Source organism: Eulemur rufifrons, chromosome 2 (genome assembly GCF_041146395.1).
Source record: "Eulemur rufifrons isolate Redbay chromosome 2, OSU_ERuf_1, whole genome shotgun sequence".
In the NCBI taxonomy this organism is placed as follows: Eukaryota; Metazoa; Chordata; class Mammalia; order Primates; family Lemuridae; genus Eulemur; species Eulemur rufifrons.
The window spans coordinates 14,007,728-14,026,537 of NC_090984.1; the positions used below are offsets into that span (position 1 = coordinate 14,007,728).

At 41.3% G+C, this 18,810-nt stretch overlaps 2 protein-coding genes across 2 annotated transcripts; both read right to left on the reverse strand.

Moving 5' to 3' along the window:
* Positions 1–3,683: 3,683 nt before the first annotated feature.
* LOC138401179 (olfactory receptor 7G2-like) lies at positions 3,684–4,622 on the reverse strand. Its single transcript, XM_069496495.1, has one exon. It carries the CDS (start codon positions 4,620–4,622, stop codon positions 3,684–3,686), a length of 939 nt encoding a protein of 312 aa, XP_069352596.1.
* Positions 4,623–13,512: 8,890 nt separating this feature from the next.
* Positions 13,513–14,451, reverse strand: LOC138397453 (olfactory receptor 7G2-like). The gene has a single exon (XM_069491508.1). It carries the CDS (start codon positions 14,449–14,451, stop codon positions 13,513–13,515), a length of 939 nt encoding a protein of 312 aa, XP_069347609.1.
* Between the last annotated feature and the right edge of the window lie 4,359 nt (positions 14,452–18,810).

Sequence of the window (18,810 nt, forward strand, 5' to 3'; positions counted from 1 at the left end):
TAACAAGAAATATGTCAATCAATGAAATAATTTTTATACCTGATAGATTTTCAGTATATATGAAAATGTGTTGGTGAAGATATTGTGTCAACAGGAACTTTTCATATAAAGCAGTTCAACCACTTAGGAAAACCCTTTGGAACTACCCCAGGAAGCATACGTATTCCTGTATACCCAATAATCCCATCTCATCCATAAAAACTCTCACATTTTTAGAAGAAGGTATATATAAGAATGTTCAAACAGCTTTATTCATGGTAGAAAAATAGTTACAAACCAATAAAATTTCCACCAGTATCAGAAAAGCTACCTGATTGGAGAATTATTGCACATAAGTAAAAATACAGAGTATTGGTGGTAAGTTAGCTTACTGCTACACCCAACAATATGATTGAAGGCCAAAATTACAATTATGAAAAAAAGAATCAGAACAAAAAACTCATACATTAAGTTTCAACATTTCACAGGTTTGGTAAGAGGCAAATTTATAAATAGGGTAAGAATACAAACAATGATAAGGTGCTAAGACGATGAGGTTTAATCCTATTGCCAGTTTTATACAGCAAATATTCTCAAATACTGGCAATTTCATAGAAATCAACCTAAGGAAGATCAAAAAGAATGATAAAATGAATCTCAAGATGGTGTTTACCACTGGGAGGGAACAGGGAGATAACAGTGGGAGACTCTTCAGGTGGGTTCTTTGATGACAGCATTGCTTTATTTTTTTTTAAACCCCAGATAGGTATAATTATCATTATTGTGCTGGCCTTCTTTTTCGTCTTCTTCTTCCTCCCCTTCCTCCTCCTCTTCCTCCTCCTCCTCCTCCTCCTCCTCTTCTTCTTCTTCTTCTTTTCTTTTTTGAGACAAGGTCTCATTCTGTTGCCCTGGCTAGAGTGCAGTGGCATCAACATACCTCATAGCAACCCCAAACTCATGGGCTCAAGTGATCCTCCTGCCTCAGCCTCCCCAGTAGCTGCAACTACAGGCATGCACCACCATGCCTGGCTAATTTTTCTATTTTATTGTATGTACAGGGTCTCTGCTTTTGCCCAGGCTGCTCTCAAACTCCTCAGCTCAAGTGATCCTCCCTCTTCAGCCTCCCAGAGTGCTAGGATTACAGGTGTGAGGCACCATGCCCAACCATCATGTTAGAGTGCAGTGGCTTCTCTCAGAACTACAGGTCGATTTTATGCACTATGTTGTGTATGATAATTAACAAGTAAAATTAAGGAAAGGCTTTCTGTATTCCTAATTCTACCTACGCACGTTTTCATGTGTTCTAATGTAAAAGTCACCGGTCTCAGAATTCAGAGATAAACAGAGTCTTATCATGTGCTTAGTAAAAATTCTCATCCCTCAAGTGTCTCTCAGAGGTTTAGTGTGTGTAGTTCCTGAGTGACCTAAGAGAACTTGCAGTACAAAGGGCTCAGGTGATTCATCTCTGAAACTGTTCTATGGACACCAAACAAGAACCTGTGTAAGAAGACACTGAGTGACCTGCAGGGAGCTGTTTCCCAGGCGTGGTGCTGAAAATAACACAGCCGGATCAATCTCCATTGAAGACCACAGCAGCCATCTCCAGCCATCACACTGATGCCTCTTTGAGTCCCTACTGTTTAACCCATACCCACGCAGATAATTCTTATCGATGGCTCCACTCTTTTGAGCCAATGGGGAAAGTATTGCCCCAGATCTTGCTAACTTAATTCCCTTTATTTTTGTCTTGTCCTACACTCAACATCACCTTCTCAAAGCAAAGTAGTTTTCCTGAAAATAACTTTCCTCATAAAGACATATTAAAAAGTTTACAGGAGTGGCTTGGCTCGGTGGCTCATGCCTATAATCCTAGCACTCTGGAAGGCAGTGGAGGCTGGATCGTTTTATCTCAGGAGTTCAAGACCAGCCTGAGCAAGAGTGAGACCCCCATCTCTAGTAAAAAATAAAATAAAATAAAAATAGAAAGAAATTATATGAACAACTAAAAACATTATAGAAAAACTTAGCTGGGCATTGTGGTGCATGTGCTTATTCCCAGCTACTCAGAGGCTGAGGTAGAAGGATCACTTGAGCCCAGGAGTATGAGGTTGCTGTGAGATAGGCTGATGCCATGGCACTGTAGCCTGGGCAACAGAGTGAGACTCTGTCTAAAAATAAAAAATAAAATAAAAAATAAAAAGTTTACAGGAGGGTCCTAAGTCGTCAGCCAACCCTCTAAGATGTCAAACACATGATGAATTTTATTCAATTTTGTTTCTCTGTGTGGACTCCACTAATGATCAGTAAGAAACACAACAAGGGAAGACAGCTTAGGGGAAAAGGGTAAACTCAGACACATTCTTAACAAATAAATCAATGAAAAGATTTCAAAGCCAAAAATATGCCAGAATAAAATACCACCTTTTGCTTAGATTACCTAGTAATTATTTATTTTATCCTAATTCTCAGAACAGAAAAAGCAGCTGGTAAAAAAATAAAACAAATCTAACTGCTGAACTAAGTGGTAAAAATAGGGGAGACCAATGAGATTATAAGATTATGAATGTACCTGCTGGGCACAGTGGTTTGCGTCTGTAATCCCAGTATTTTGGGAGGCCAAGGCAGGAGGGTTGCTTGAGGCCAGGAGTGCGAGACCAGCCTGAGCAGGGGCGAGACCGCATCTCTACAAAATATGGGAAAATTAGCTGGGTGTGGTGGCGCATGCCTTTAGTCCTAGCTACTGGGGAGGCTGAGGCAGGAGGATCACTTGAGCCCAGGAGCTGGAGATTGCAGTGACCGATGATGACACCACTGCACTCTACCCAAGGTGACAGAGTGAGATTCTGTCTCAAAAATAAATAAATAAATAAATAAATGTCTGTTCTACATAGAGTTTCTATTCCTAGCAGGCCCCCAGAAGGACAGTCTCCGGGCATCTTGATGCATCTTTCACAGCTGTGTGGGTCCCTGGGAAAACCAGTCCTAGCGTGAAACTGCATCAGGAAGGACAGGATAAACCCCTACACTATTGTTCCTGTACATTCCCTACTCTGACATCCTTGTAATGAAAGACAGTGCTCTTACTGCATACGCATGATTGAATCAGGGTTTCTTTCTTAGAAACAGGAGCTTTCCCACTGTTCAAGTCCAAATATCTCAAACCACCATAATAATCTAATTACAGCAGCTTTATTGATAATGAAGTTCCGTATTGCTGGTGTTCATGTTGCCCTGCACAGAGACCAGCCACAGGAATTACTGAATGGGGCAATGAAAGATCAGCACCCATATCTCATAGTAGCCTTAAATCTGGGTGCAATTAACATGGACCTATTCGTGAGATCGGGCAGAATCCGTTCTCTGCTAACCACAGCCTCATTTTGATCCTTTCCCTGCCCCATCCAACATCTCCTATGTCCCTTGTAACAAGCCCATTCCCCACAAAATCGCTATAACAAGAACTCATGATCAGGTTTGTTTTCTATGGGCAATGACCAAACACACTGAGGATAGGGAATAACTCCTGTTCGAAACATCCCAGAGCTGTACAAAAAGGAAATCAGGTTTCAGGCCAAGTTAAAATGCGCTTACCCATTATGTGAACTAGTCCTTTTAGAATAACTTGGTGATGAGAAGAGTCAGCCACCAGTATGCATTTCGCTCTGACTCGTTCTGGAAACCCTAGCCCCAAACAGATGATGCAATCATAGAAAAGAAGGTCTCCTACCCAAGAGTTTCCTTATAGCTTCTGACATGTCCCTGTTCCTTAGGCTGTAGATGAAGGGGTTCATCATGGGAGTGACAATAGTGTACATCATCGAAGCCACTGCAGTCTTTCTGGGAGAGTGTGTAAATGCAGAACTGACGTACACCCCCAAACCTGTCCCATAGAACAAGGACACAACTGAGAGGTGAGACCCACAGGTGGAGAAAGCCTTATACTTTCCACTTGCTGATGCCATTCTCAAAACAGAGGAGGCAATTTGAAAATAAGAGAAAATGATCCCAGACAGAGGAACACCTCCGAACACGGCAGCTGCAAAATATATCAGGATGTTATTGATGAGGGTATCAGAACAGGCGAGTTTGAGGACCTGGGCAAGCTCACAGAAGAAGAGGGGTATCTCCAGGCGTGTGCAGAAGGACAGTGGCAAGACCATGACACTGAGCAGCAGGGCATCCACGACACTGAGACACAGAGAGAGTAGAATCATCAGGCCACAGAGGCGGGTGTTCATGATGATTGTGTACCTTAGGGGGTTACAAATGGCCACATAGCGATCATAGGCCATTGCTCCCAGGAGACAATTTTCCAAGCCAGCAAAAACCAAGACAAAGCAGGCTTGGGTGATGCAGCCCACGTATGTGATGCTCTGGTCCTGAGCTTGGATGTTCACCAGCATCTTTGGGATGGTGGTTGTGCTTAAACTGATGTCAGCCAAGGACAGGTTGGAGAGGAAGAAGTACATGGGGGTGTGGAGGTGGGAGTCAGAGCTGACGGCCAGCACGATGAGCAGGTTTCCGAGCACCGTGACCAGGTACGTGGACAGGAACAGGCTGAAGAAAAGGGGTTGCAGTTCTGGATCCTCTGTCAGTCCCAGGAGAAAGAATTCTGAAACAGCTGTTCGGTTTCTGGGTTCCATGTTACTGATGAATCTGACAAAAAGATGCAGCAAAACACAATAAAATGTAAGAACCAGCAGCATCACTTGGAAACATGTTAGAAATGCAAATTTTAGTTCCAAATCCAGACTTCTTGTGGATACACACGGGGGATGAGAACCATCGGTCTGTGCTTTCGCAAACTCTCTAGATTTTTTTTTCTGATGCATTCTGCTCTTTCCTCCATTTCCTTTATTGAAACAAGATTTTATTAAACTCTAAATCTGTTTCACGCATTGTTCTATGTGCTGAGGGTGAAACAAAGTCTAAGACATGACTTGTCAATCAGAATTATCCTAAGCCCCCAAACAAACACAAGGATGAAAATTAAGTTTTGAGATCTGTCTTCTAGAGTAAGGGTTCCGAAACTTTGAATTGTCTCAGAAGCATCCGAAGACCTTGTCAAATGACAGGTGTGTACCCTCACCCCTACCCTTTACCCTTTACCCTTTATCATTTAGGTAAGGTGAGGTTACATCACGCATGTGAAATACACAGATTGGCAGAGACTGGGTTTGAGCTCCAGTCATTGAACTACTGAGTTGACTCTCTTGACCAATCATTGTTAATGCCTCTCTGAAGAGTACAGAATTAGTATTTCTAATGATCACTCAGATCTCATAATTTCCTTTTATAATTTCAATATTTTCTTCCTGAACAAAGCCCCAAGTAGTTCCCTTGCCTAGAAGGCATGCTCACCTATCTATCCATGAACTTAGTCGTAGCAGGTGGATGGTAGCCATCCAGGTGAACCTGAGCAAAGATTAGAACATGTGGCCTTTAAATTGGAAGTTCATAAGACTCTTTTGTGGAAATTCAAGTCATCTCCTTTAGCAATTAATTTTTTTAATTTTTAATTTTTTTTACAGAAAAGTTTCCTTTTGTCACCCAGGCTAGAGTGCAGTGGCAAGATCACAGCTCTCTGCAGCCTTGAACCCCTGGGCTCAAACGATCCTCCTCACTCAGCCTCTCAGGTACCTGGGACTACAAGTGTGCGCCACCACATCCAGCTCATTTTTTTAATTTTTGTTTTTGGTAGACTCAGGGTCTCACTATGTTGCCCAGGCTGGTCTCGAGTGCCTGGCCTCCAGCGAGCCTCCCACCTCCACCTCCCAAAGTGCTGGGGATACAGGTGTGAGCTGCTGCACCTGACCTTTTAGCAATTAATTCTAAGAGAAAACGGGTAACTGTATCTATGAGATTCTCTGTCTCATCCCAAGGAATGTCTTCCTTTAAGGTGATGGGTCCTATATCCTCTTTTTAGAAAGCAGTTAAGTGAGAGAAAGAATGAACTACATCGACTCCTAAGAAAGCACATGAAAATAAAAACAATTTGTTGGTCTTCAGAAGATAGAGACTGATAACACGAACTTATAAGTTACTTATAAGATAATCAGGCACCCAAGCCGAAGTGTTTCTGTACAGCATTGGTCTCCCTTTCCAGGGGGAGTCAGAAGTAGCTCTGACGGCTTTTATGGTCTGGTGTAATATTAGACTCACACATTCTGAATTTAGTCCAAGATCCAGCACTTGCTTTGTGAGTGGGGAAAAAATTCAACTGTATAAGAAGCCCAGGTGTCCTATTTGTCCTAATCCTTTATAAAGGAAACCTCATGATGGATGTATTAATTAGTCTGATTGTGATAATCATTTTACAATGTACACATATATCAAACCATCACGTTCAATAACTTAAATATAGACACATTTTAATCATCAATTATACTTATAATGAAGGTGGAGAAAAACACCTTCGGGGACATTTCATGATGAGAAATGAATAAAACCAAAGCAACCAACATGGTGCTTGGCACTTCAGACCTGCACACTGACATTTCCTTTTGTGTCTTTTTATTTTTTTATCGTGAATAATTGCAGGTGGCACTCTTTACTCCTGAGAAGGAAAGGATACCTTGGGTCAGTTGAGGAAAGAGACCATATTCCTAACAGGATAAATGCCAATATCAGGGAAGAGTTTATTTACTAAAACTCCTTCTGGGAACCTTGATTGTGTAGAAAAATAAGGAAAGAAGCATCGATGATATTGATATTCATGTGAGCCTGGTATCCCAGCACTTTTGGGAGACTGAGGCAGGAGGATGGCTTGAGGCCAGGAGTTCAAGACCAGGCGGGACAACATAGCGAGATCCCATCTCTACAAAAAAATTTTAAAAAGTGTCTGAGTGTGGTGGTATGTGCCTGTACTCCCAGCCACTTGGAAGGCTAAGGTGGGAGGATCACTTGAGCTCAACAGTTGGAGGCTGCAGTGAGCTATGATCATGCCACTGCACTCCAGCCTGGGTGACAGAGTGAGACTCTGTCTCTAAACAAAAAAAAAGACAAAAGAAAGGGAGAAAAAAAAGATAGGAGGCTCATGGGAGACTTGTTTCTAATCATCTTATGCATGTACTCTCTTCACTGCTGCCCCAGAATGAAATTCTAGTAAAAAACCTGCCCTCATTTCCAAAGCATTAGCTAAAGGACTTTAGGTTAGCTAGGTGGCTTCAGGAGGAATGATGCTCCACATCTCACCTGGATATTGAAGATGGATGATCTAGCCTCGGGGAGGGTGGACAGACTGAATGAGTCAATGGGGTGCTCTTGGTCATGAAGCATCATCTCTGGAAGGAGGCTCTGCTGTGGATCCTTGATTGGGCAAGTGCTGTTAAGGGAGGTGGTCACAGGCTCACTCACAGCAGTCTCTGTGTCCCTGAGGGCTCAATATCCAAAGCTCCTCATTACAGCAGCTATTTTACCATCATTCTGATCCCCAGAGTGTGTATCCTTAAAGACCATAGAAGTGAGGAGTCCAGGATGGCAGAGACGGGGTGTGCACCATCTCATTCTTTCCATTGCTACCGCTCAGCTCTGCTCCTTGGATCTTGCACACCTACTACTTCCCTAATAAATACCAGTGTCCCTTTTAGTTACACACAAAGGCATCTCTGTCTGATGATATCAGGATGCCTGGTTCCCATTTCAGGTCTGAAAATATCTATCTATCTATCTATCTATCTATGTGTTTGTGAGTACATGTATGAGTCCAGATAACATACAGTTGACCAACACCAAACAACACCAGTTTGAACTGTGTGGATCCATTTATATGTGGATTTTTTTTTTTTCAGGAAAGTCATACTGAGTGTGCCTGTCTTTCCCGCCTCCCCTTCCCCCTCCTCCCTGTCTGCCACCCCTGAGACAGCAAGTTCAACCCTCCTCTTCCTCTTCCCCCTCAGCCTACTCAATGTGAAGATGATGAGGATGAAGACCTTTATGATGGTCCACTTCCACTTAATGAAATATATTTTCATTAAGAGTAAATATATTTTTCTTCCTTATGATTTTCCCAATAACATTTTCTCTAGCTTACTTTATTGTATGAATATGGTATGTAGTACGTATAACAAACAAAATACGTGTTTCATTGGAAGACTGAGTGGAAAAAAAATATGTGTTAATTGACTTTTTATGTTATTGGTAAGGCTTCCAATCAACAGTAGGTTATTAGTAGTTAAGTTTTGGGGGAGCCAAAAGTTAAATACAGATTTTCAACTGTGCAGGGGGTTGGCACCCCTAACCTCTGTATTGTCCAAGGGTCAACTGTAATCACAAACATTAGCTAAGATATTGTAAAAATGCAAACATTAGGGTGTCTCTTCTTAAGAGTCATTGAATGTTTGCTGAACTGTAATTTTTGTTCTTTATATTTTACAGGGTAAATTGTAATATATTGTCTAATATATTCTAATATGTTCTCTTTGATCAATACTGACTGCCAAAAATATAGACAGGACCATTATTCCCTATTTAGAGTTTAATAAATACTTTTTCAGGGTTTTGTCACAATGGTTTCAATGTACATTTTTCTTCACATTAGGAGATTTGATTTGAAATTAGAGTTCTGCATTTTTTTTTTTTTGAGACAGAGTCTCACTCTGTTGCCCAGGTTAGAGTGAGTGCCGTGGCGTCAGCCTAGCTCACAGCAACCTCAAACTCCTGAGCTCAAGCTATCCTCCTGTCTCAGCCTCCCGAGTAGCTGGGACTACAGGCATGCGCCACCATGCCTGGCTAATTTTTTCTATATATATTTTTAGCTGTCCATATAATTTCTTTCTATTTTTAGTAGAGGTGGGGTCTCGCTCTTGCTCAGGCTGGTCTCGAACTCCTGAGCTCAAACGATCCGCCCACCTCGGCCTCCCAGAGTGCTAGGATTACAGGCGTGAGCCACCGCGCCCGGCCGAGTTCTGCATTTTTAGTTAGGGTATAATTCAATTACAAAATCATTGAAAGGCAGTAGTATAGAAATATGTTCATTCTCTCAGTATATTTGGAGAGATTTATTTTTATTTGTTTATATTTCAAAATATCAAGGGGATAAATATGATTTTGTTACGCAGATACCTTGTATGCTACTGAACTCAGGGCTTTTGGTGTGCCTGTCACCAGAATAGTGTTCATTGTACCCAATAGGTAAGTTTTTATCTCTCACCCCTCTCTCACCCTTCCTCCTTCTTGGTTTCCAAGATTCCTTATATCTCTCTGTGCCCATGTGTTTAGCTCCCACTTATTAGTGAGAACATACGGTGTTTGGTTTTCCATTCCTGAGATCCTTCCCTTAGGATAATGGTCTCCAGATACATCCAAGTTGCTGCCAATGACATTATTTCATTCCTTTCATGGCTGAGTAGTACTCCGTGGTATATACATACCACATTTTGTTTATGCACTCAGGAACTGATGGGCACTTAGGTTGAATCACATCTTTGCAATTGTGAATTGTGCTGCGATAAACATTGGAGTACAAGTGTCTTTTTCATAAAATGACTTCTTTTCCTTTAGATAGACACCAACTAGGGGAATTGCTGGATTGAACAGCAAGCCTGCATTTATTTCTTCAAGGAATCTCCATACTGGTTTCCACAGAGTTTGTACTAATTTGCAGTCCCACCAACAGTGTATAAGCGTTCCTTTCTCTCTGCATCCACATCAACATCTACCGTTTTTTGATATTTTAATAGTGGCCATTCTGACAGGGGTGAGGTGGCAGCCCATGGTGGCTTTATTAATAATTTGTATTTCCCTGATGATTTGTGATGTTGAGCATTTTTTTAAGTATTTGTTGGTGATTTGTCTATCTTCTTTTGAAAAACTTCTGTTCATGTCTTTTGTCCACTTTCTGTTTGGGGTTGTTTAATTTTTCTTTCTGATTTGTTTGAGTTCTTCATAGATTCTGGATGTTAGTCCTTTGTTGAATGTATAGTTTGCAAATATTTAGATTTGGCTAGACTTCAACCATCACTTAATAAGTAGAGAAGGTACTCCATGTTAATATTTATTTTAAAACTTTTTATACTTAAGGACTTCACTAGTATCATGTGGATCAATTTATTTTACAACCTGTTAACTCTATGTGAGTTTCTAATTTATAAGATATATTATTTGAAACATGACAAGATGGAATTGTAATGACTTTGTTCACCACCGTAATTCCTTCATTTTGAAAAACACGGATAATAAGGTACACAAAGAAATCAATGGATTTATAAAACAAGGTAAAATTTACATATACCACAAAGAGAATATTAATATGTAAAAATAAGACAAAATGTTCTAGGCACCAAAAAAAATAAATAAATAAAATAGAACTCAAACATAACTTGGTGAGTGGGCAGAAGCCAAGGGGTCTATGAATTTATGTCCATCAGCAAGAAAGCACTTACTCTTTCTAGGTAATGAGAACTAAATGTCACAGGAGGAGATTTGTCACCAAGGGCAGAGGTAGAACTTGTTATTTGAGAAATATGGGCCAACTCAAGTGTTGAACACTGCCTAAACTCATGACTGTGGACTTAGAACACCTGGAAGTTTGAGAAAAGCCTCCCAGGAAGAATTTAGCCAAGCTGACTCTTGGATTGGGATGGATTTGTAATATTCTGCACATCATAGAGCAGCAGAAGTCAGCAAACTGAGTTCAGGAGTAGACACCTGACTGCTGATTAGTGAGGACAAATATTAACGTACTGGATGAGAAATCTTGTCAAAGCCTGACTGGATTAACCTCTGGAATATCTGGGAGGAGAAGAATTGGAGAGAGTGAGTAGAGAGATCTCCTTTGAGGAGTTTTGCTATAAAAGGATAAGAGAATGAGACTATAGTTACAGCAGGATGAGAGAGCTCGAGACGGTTTTTTAATTTTTTAAATAAAAATTCATATATTTGAAGTCAGGATGTCAGACTTTGCACTTGATCATATGCCACCATGAGATGTGCCTTCTGTTTCCTTTTTTAAATTTTTTTGGTGACAGAGTCTCACTCTGTCGCCCTGGGTAGGGTGCAGTGGTGTCATCACAGCTCACTGCAGCCTCCAATTCCTGGGCTCAAGCCATCCTCCTGCCTCAGCCTCCCCAGTAGTTGGGACTATAGGCATGCACCACCACGCCTGGCCAAATTTTCTATTTATAGTAGAGACAGGGTCTCACTCTTGCTCAGGTCAGTCTTGAACTCCTGAGCTCAAGTGATCGTCCTGCCTCAGCCTCCCAGAGTGCTGGGATTACAGGCGTGAGCCACAGCACCCAGTGGAGATGCAACCTCTGAGTAGTATAGAATTAGGCCTACGGAAGGGTCAAAAAAATTCCATTACTTACCATTTGAAAACGTCCACCTCAGTAAAGCCACAGATGCTTTTCCCAATATTCAAGGTCATCAACACTCTGACCGCATCATGGGTAGAATCTAGCAAGTGACAACATCAAAACAGAGCTCACACTCAGGACCTGGCAATATGCTTCTGAAAACCTCAAGGCACTATGATTAATATTTCAATGATGCTTTCTTTCTACAAAATTGCTTGAGATTAAATCTTTCCCTCCTAAGGTGATATCTTGCATATATATTTTTTTAGCAAAATGGAGGCATAGGAAGAAAGATGAAATATGTGCGGATTGAAAAAACTAAAAAAACAAAGAAAAAAAGAGCAACAGTTTGTTAGCATGTCCTAACCTGAATTGCAGAACGACAAAGACACATCTGCCAACACAAGTGTCCAGGCTTCTTGGTAGCCGTGGGAGTAACAAGAGGAAGAAGAAAGAGCATCGAGCAAAGTCCACCTAACACCTCAAAGCCTTTACATTTGTGGGACTGAAAACACTTGGTACAAATGTTTAGCAGGGAAGTTATACTTGGTAAATATGAAATCCTTGTTATTATTACTAAGATTATCATGATAATTGGTTGAAGAAATGAGACCTTATTTGAGGAGTTGCGTTTCTCTAAGACAACAATGATACAATCAATTTTATTTAACTATGATTCTCTGTGTGAACTCCACCAGAAATGAGTAAGAAACACAGCAAGATAAGATGACTAAAAAACGTGAAAACTCATTGGAAATCAACCAAGGGAGATGGGGGAGGAGGAGAGGAGAAAAAACCCTACCTAATGGGTACTATGAACACTACTTGGGTGATGGGCACAGTTACAGCTGGGACTCAAGCATTACAAAATCGATCATGTACCCTAAAACTTTTGTACCCCCTTTATATTTTGAAATTAAAAAAGTGAAAACCCAGACACATTCTTAGAAATAAATCAGTGAGAAGATTTGAAAGCAGATAAAAATGCCAGAAAAGGATTACATACATTTGCCCTGCCCACCATACATATTTAATATTACTCAGACTAGAAATGGCACCTAATTAATGTAACAATAAAAGGAAACAAATTTAGTTGCTGAAGAATGTAGGAAAAATGCATAAGACTATAGATTTTCAAGAGTATGAATACAGGCAAATATGGAATCCAACAATACCAGATAAATTTTAATGAGTACGTACTAAGTTTACAGACATCGTGCTAAGTGTTTATACTGCTTACAGGAGTGGACTATGCAACAGGCATTGCACACTACGTATGTTCAGGGTAAGGCTTTCCCCACACCAGGAATTAGATTAAACAGGGGGTATATAATCCAATTGTCAGTAATAAGATTTGGAGGGCCTATGTTCTGAATGACTCTGTACAAATTTAATTATCAATAGACCCAAGGGAAAGTCGGTCAGATTTCTGTCTCTGGACATTAAGTCTGGGTGTGGGATTCCTGCAGCAATACAGGTCTAGGAGGGAAGCTATCCTAGCACAAAGCCACCCCATGGAGGATTAAATGAATTTTCCTTTACATTCCCTACCTCGGAAGTCCTTGTAATAAAAGATAATTCTCCTTTTTGTTTGTGAACTATTATAGTCTCTTTGTTTTATTAGAAACAAAGGCTTTCTCACTGATCAAGGTCAAATGTCTCACCAGCATCTCAAACCACTGAGATCATCTAATTATAGCAGCGTTTTAGGTGATGAGACTGAGTGTTGTGGATACTGGGGTAGGTGGCCCTGCACAGATATGGTTTACCAGTGACAGATCTTGAGAATTACTGATTCGAGGCACAAAAGAACATCTCCCACATTTCACGATAGCTTACATCTGGGGTGCAATGCACATGGCTGTAACCGCGGGGGGGGGGGGGAGGGGGGCCAGAATTGAATCTCTGCTATGATCCCAGGCTTGTTTATCCAACTTCTTCAACTATTCTTTTATCTGAGAACATTCCAGCAGCATCACTATAAGCCTTGCCCAGTGTTCAGTGTCCATGGACTCCAACCAAAGAAACTGAGCTTAGAGAATGGAACCCAGTTTTGTAAAATCACATAGGTGTACAAAGAGCACATGAGGTTTCAACCCCCAAGTTAAAATTTACTTACCCATTTTGTTATCTCGTTAATATAGAAGGACACAGAGATGGAAGAATCAGGCATTCTAGCGCACTCGTATTTTGGTCCATCTGACTCATTTTGAAACCCCGTCCAAAGCAGACAAGACAATCAGAGAAGAGAAGGTCTCCTGCCTACGAGTTTGCACAGGGCTCCCTTCATGTCCTTGTTCCTCAGGCTGTAGATGAAGGGGTTCAATACGGGAGTGACCACAGTGTACATCACTGAAGCCACCGCAGTTCTCCTTGAAGAGTCAGAAACTGCAGAACTGATGTACACCCCCAAACCTGTCCCATAGAACAGGGAAACAACTGACAGGTGAGACCCACAGGTGGAAAAGGCTTTATACTTTCTGCCCGACGCTGGCATTTTCAAAATGGAGGAGGCTATTTGAGTGTAAGAAAAAATGATGCCAGACAGAGGAATGCCACCCAAGGTGCAAGCTGCAAAATAGATCAGAAGGTTGTTGACGAGGGTATCGGAGCACGCGAGCTTGACGACCTGAACGACTTCGCAGAAGAAAAGGGAGATTTCCAGGTCTGTGCAGAAGGACAGCCGCAGCAGCATCAGGCTGTGGAGCAGGGCATCCGCGGAGCAAATGGTCAGGGAAAGTGAAACCAGCAGACCACACAGACGAGGAGTCATCATGTCTGTGTATCTCAGAGGGTGACAGATGGCCACATAGCGGTCATAAGCCATGACTGCAAGAAGGAAACTTTCCAAACTAGCAGATACCAGAAGGAAGCACGTCTGGGTGAGGCAGCCTGCATACGTGATGCTCTGACTCCGTGTTCGGATGTTTGCCAGCATCTTTGGGACGGTGGCTGTGCTTAAACAGATGTCAGCGAGGGAGAGATTGGAGAGGAAGAGGTACATGGGGGTGTGGAGGTGGGAGTCCGAGATGACAGCCAAGATGATGAGCAGGTTTCCGAGGACGGTGACCAGGTACATGGACAGGAACAGGCTGAAGAGGACGGGCTGCAGTTCTGCATCCTGTGTCAGCTCCAGCAGAAGGAATTCTGAAACAGTCGTTTCATTTCTGGGTTTCATGTTGTTGATGAATCTGATGAAAAAGATGGGAGAACAAGCCCGTAAAATGTGCGCTTTCTAGAGCAGCAGATGAAACATCACCAGACAGAAACACCATCTATGCAAGTTAAGGAGACCTAGTGGAGAGGGATACAAAAGCTTTTTCTCTGTATAATGTTTTTGTTTTTTTTGTTTTTTTTGCAAAACCTAAAGCTTAAATAGCAGAGGGTCAACAATATAAGTTCTGGAAAGGGTTAAGGAGTGATTATTTTTAAAATTACATGATCCTTGGCTGGGTGTGCTGGCTGACATAAGCTCAGGAGTTGGAGACCATCCTGGACAACATAGTCAGACCCCATCGCAAAAAAAAAAATAAAAAATTAGCTGGGTGTGATGGTTAGCACCTATAGTCCCAGCTACTCAGGAAGCTGAGGCAGGAGGATCCTTTGAGCCCAAGAGTCTGAGGTTGCTGTGAGCTGTGATGAATCCACTGAGTGAGACTCTGTATCTAAAATAATATTAAGTAACACCATCCTGGCTGCTCTGATTATCTAAAATGTTTGGTAATTTTATAAAGAGAAACAGACTAGGGAGGCAGCTTTAGAATTCTACATGGATCCCCAGAGACCACACAGCCAGGAAACAGAGATAATAGGAAGATATATCAAGAACCAGGAATGGGAAGACCAGGTAACGTATTTCTCCTTGCAGCCACAGGACTGCTGGTACATATCAGAGAATTTCCTAATAGTCACTCTGCTTTAAGAGGCAGATTTTAACTCGGGACAAAAGTGGTCCTGGCTATGGTAGAAACTGAGGTATGAGATTAGCAGATGACAAGTACCTTGATTATCAGTGAAAACATACAAGAAAACATATGAAGACAATGATGGACAGTTCAGCAGGAGACCCAAGGGTAAATAGGGTCTGATCATTCAATATGTGTACTTTTTTCACAGTTTCCCATCTGGATGAAATTGCAGTAAAACCCCCAGTTGATACCTGAACATTTACTAAGGGTATCTTGCGGTACCTGGTTGGCATCACAGTGGAATGATGCTTGATATCTCTAGATGTATCGTATGGAAGAGATGTCTTCACGAAGTGCAGAGGAACTGAGTGAGACTCTGGGATCCCAGGCAAGAGCAATCAGCTATAGGAAGAGGCTCAGGTGGGCTCGCTCTTTCTTTCTTTGTTTTATAGAGACGGGTCTCGCTATGTTGCCCAGGCTGGTCTCAAACTCCTGGCCTCAAGCGATCCTGCTGCTCAGCCTCTCAAAGTGGTGGGGTTGCAGGCCTGGGCTGAGGTGTGCTATTTCTTTGCTAGGGAAGAACTGACAAATGAGGTGGTCATAGAGACATTACGGACTTTGTTTCCCCAGAGGCTCAATTTCCAAAGTTCCTCATTAGCCAAGGAATTTTTATCATCACTGTGATCCCCAGACGCTTAAATCCTTACAGACCAAGACTCTAAAAGGGAGAAATGTGTGATAGCTTCTTCCCTGACCCTGGAGGCCAGGTGCACACCATGCGCTGCTCTCCGTCTGTGTCTGCCCACCTGCATTTCATATACCTTGCACACCTGGACACATCATTCTTCTCTAATTGTCTTCCAGTCTTCTTAGGTGTGAACAAAGTCATCTTTGTATAATATTCATGATATCTAAATAGTCTGAAACCCATTTTTGGTGTGAACATAGAGTTTGTGTGTGTGCATAAGTAATTTATTTAAAAATATAGGTATGTTATTTTAAAAAGCAAACACACAGGGCTTTCCTCTTTAAGAGTCACTAAATGTTCCCTGAACCTTAATCTTTGCTGGGTATACTTTATACAGCATAGTCTAACCAGTTCTCTGTGACCATTCTGTCTCTGATCAATTGAGACAGATCTGCATAGATCATAATCATCTTTTAAAATTTCATCCCCATAGTTTCCATATACATTTTTCTTCATGTTTAGGGAGTATGGGTTGAAATTATAGGTCTTGATTTTTTTAATTAATTAATTAACTAATTAATATTTTGAGACAAGATCTTGCTCTGTCCCCCGGGCTAGAGTGCAATGGCATCATCATAGCTCGCTGCAGCTTCAAATTCCTGAGCTCCAGTGATCCTCCTGCCTCGGCCTCCCAAGTAGGTGGGACTATAGGCATGCACCACCATGCCCTGCTCATTTTTGTATTTTTTGTAGAGATGGAGTCTCAGTCTTGCCCCTGACCTCAAGTGATCCTTTGCCTCTCTCTCCCAGAGTGCCATGATTACAGGCTTGAGCCACCACACCTGGCCTAGACCTTGATTTTTAGTAGAATTCTGAGAAATTACAATATCATGGCAAAGCACTCGTGTATAAGTATAATGCCAGTATATTTAGTGAGATTTTCCTGATTCTGTAATACATGGAGAGGGTATTCCATTTTGATACTTCATTACAGGAGTGCAAAAGGTTTATTGGGGGAAAAAGACATTTAATTCTACTAGGTGAAGTATCCCAAGAATGGAAAAATAAGCACCACATGTACTCACCATCAAATTGGTTTCACTGATCAACACCTAAGTGCACATATAGGATCACATTTGTTGGGCGTCGGGCAGATGGGACAGGGGAGGAGGGGATGGGTGTATACATACACAAAGAGTGTGATGCGCACTCTCTGGGGGATGGACATACTTGAAGATCTGACTTGGTGGGGGGGGAGGCGGGGGCAAGGGCAATACACATAACCTAAACATTTGTACCTCCGTAATATGCTGAAATTAAGAAAATTTTAATTTGAAAGAATTCAATATTTTCTCTTTTTTGTTTATCTATTCATTTTTGTAAATTTCAGCTTATTATGGGGGTACAAAAGTTCAGGTTATATATGTTGACCATGCCCCTCCCATCCCCCCGAGTTGGAGCTTCAAGCATGTCCATTCCCCAGATAGTACACATCGCACTCATCATGTAGGTATGCACCCATCCCCTCCCCCCACCCCCACCTCTGTCCAATACCCAATTGGTGTTATTCCCAAATGTGCACTAGGTGATGATCAGGGAAACCAATTTGCTGGTGAGTACATGTGGTGCTTATTTTTCCATTCTTTGGATACTGCACTTAATAGAATGGGTTCCAACTCTCCTCAGGAGAACCAAAGAGATGCCATATCGCCGTTATTTCTTATAGCTGAGTAATATTCCATAGTATACGTATACCACATCTTGCTAATCCATTCATGAATTGATGGGCATTTGGGTTGTTTCCACATCTTTGCAATTGAGAATTGTGCTGCTATAAACATTCGGGTGCAGGTGTCTTTTTTACAGAATGACTTTTGTTCTTCTGGGTAGATGCCCAATATTGGGATTGCTGGATCGAATGGTAAGAAAGTTCATACAGAAGTATTTAACAAGAGAGAACAATAAATTGATAAACACATGAAAATTCATCAATTTATTGTTCTCTCTTGTTAAATACTTCTGTATGAACTTTCTTAACCTACGGTAGTCTTGCTATTTTAAAACCAGTAAGAGAGGAGAGGGCATTATAATGTCATCTTTCATTATCTTAACCCTGTCCACTTCAAATAGATAAGAAATAAAATAGAAAAAGACATAGAGATATAAAATATAAAAAGTCAAGAGCACAGGTAGAGCTTTGTAACTCAGAAATGTGAGTGAGATCAATTGTTTTTAATACTTAGCTCCCACTTATGAGTGAGAACATGTGAGATTTGTTTTTGTGTGCCTGTTTTATTTCGCTTAACATGATGTTTTCCAGTTCCAACCATGGTGTTGCAAATGGCAGAATTTCATTCTTTTTTATGACTATATAATATTCCATTGTGTTTATGTACCCCAATTTCTTTATCCATTCCTCTGTAAAACTTCATATGTCCCCTGTAAATATATACAACTACTATGTACCTATAATCATTAAAAATTAAAAACTTTAAAAAAAAAGAAATTTGAGTGTTACCACCAGCAGGGAGGTGGGGATGAGTAAACCCACACCTAATGGTTGCGGTGCACATTGTCTGGGGGATAGACACGCTTGAAGCTCTGACTCGGATGGGGCAAAGGCAATATATGTAACCTAAACCTTTGTACCCCGGTATTATGCTAAAATAAAAAAAATTAAAAAAAAGAAGTGTGAGTGATCACAATGGTTGTGGACACTGCTCTGACTTACAACTGGACCTAGAATGGCTGGGAGTTAAAAAAAATCCTTTAAGGAAGAACTGAACCAAGCTCCCTGCTGGCTCCATGGCTGAATCCTTTGATAGTGTCAAATGTCACCAAGTAGCAGGATCAGTCATTAGGTGGAACTCGATTTTAAAGGACTGGTGACTGATAAAGATAACTGTGAATCCGTTAGCTGAGAAATAACGAACGCATGCAT

What these genes read in the sequence shown, in the direction of transcription:
- LOC138401179 (XM_069496495.1), bottom strand. Translation starts at nt 4,622, where the DNA reads ATGGAACCCAGAAACCGAACAGCTGTTTCAGAATTCTTTCTCCTGGGA.
- LOC138397453 (XM_069491508.1), bottom strand. Translation starts at nt 14,451, where the DNA reads ATGAAACCCAGAAATGAAACGACTGTTTCAGAATTCCTTCTGCTGGAG.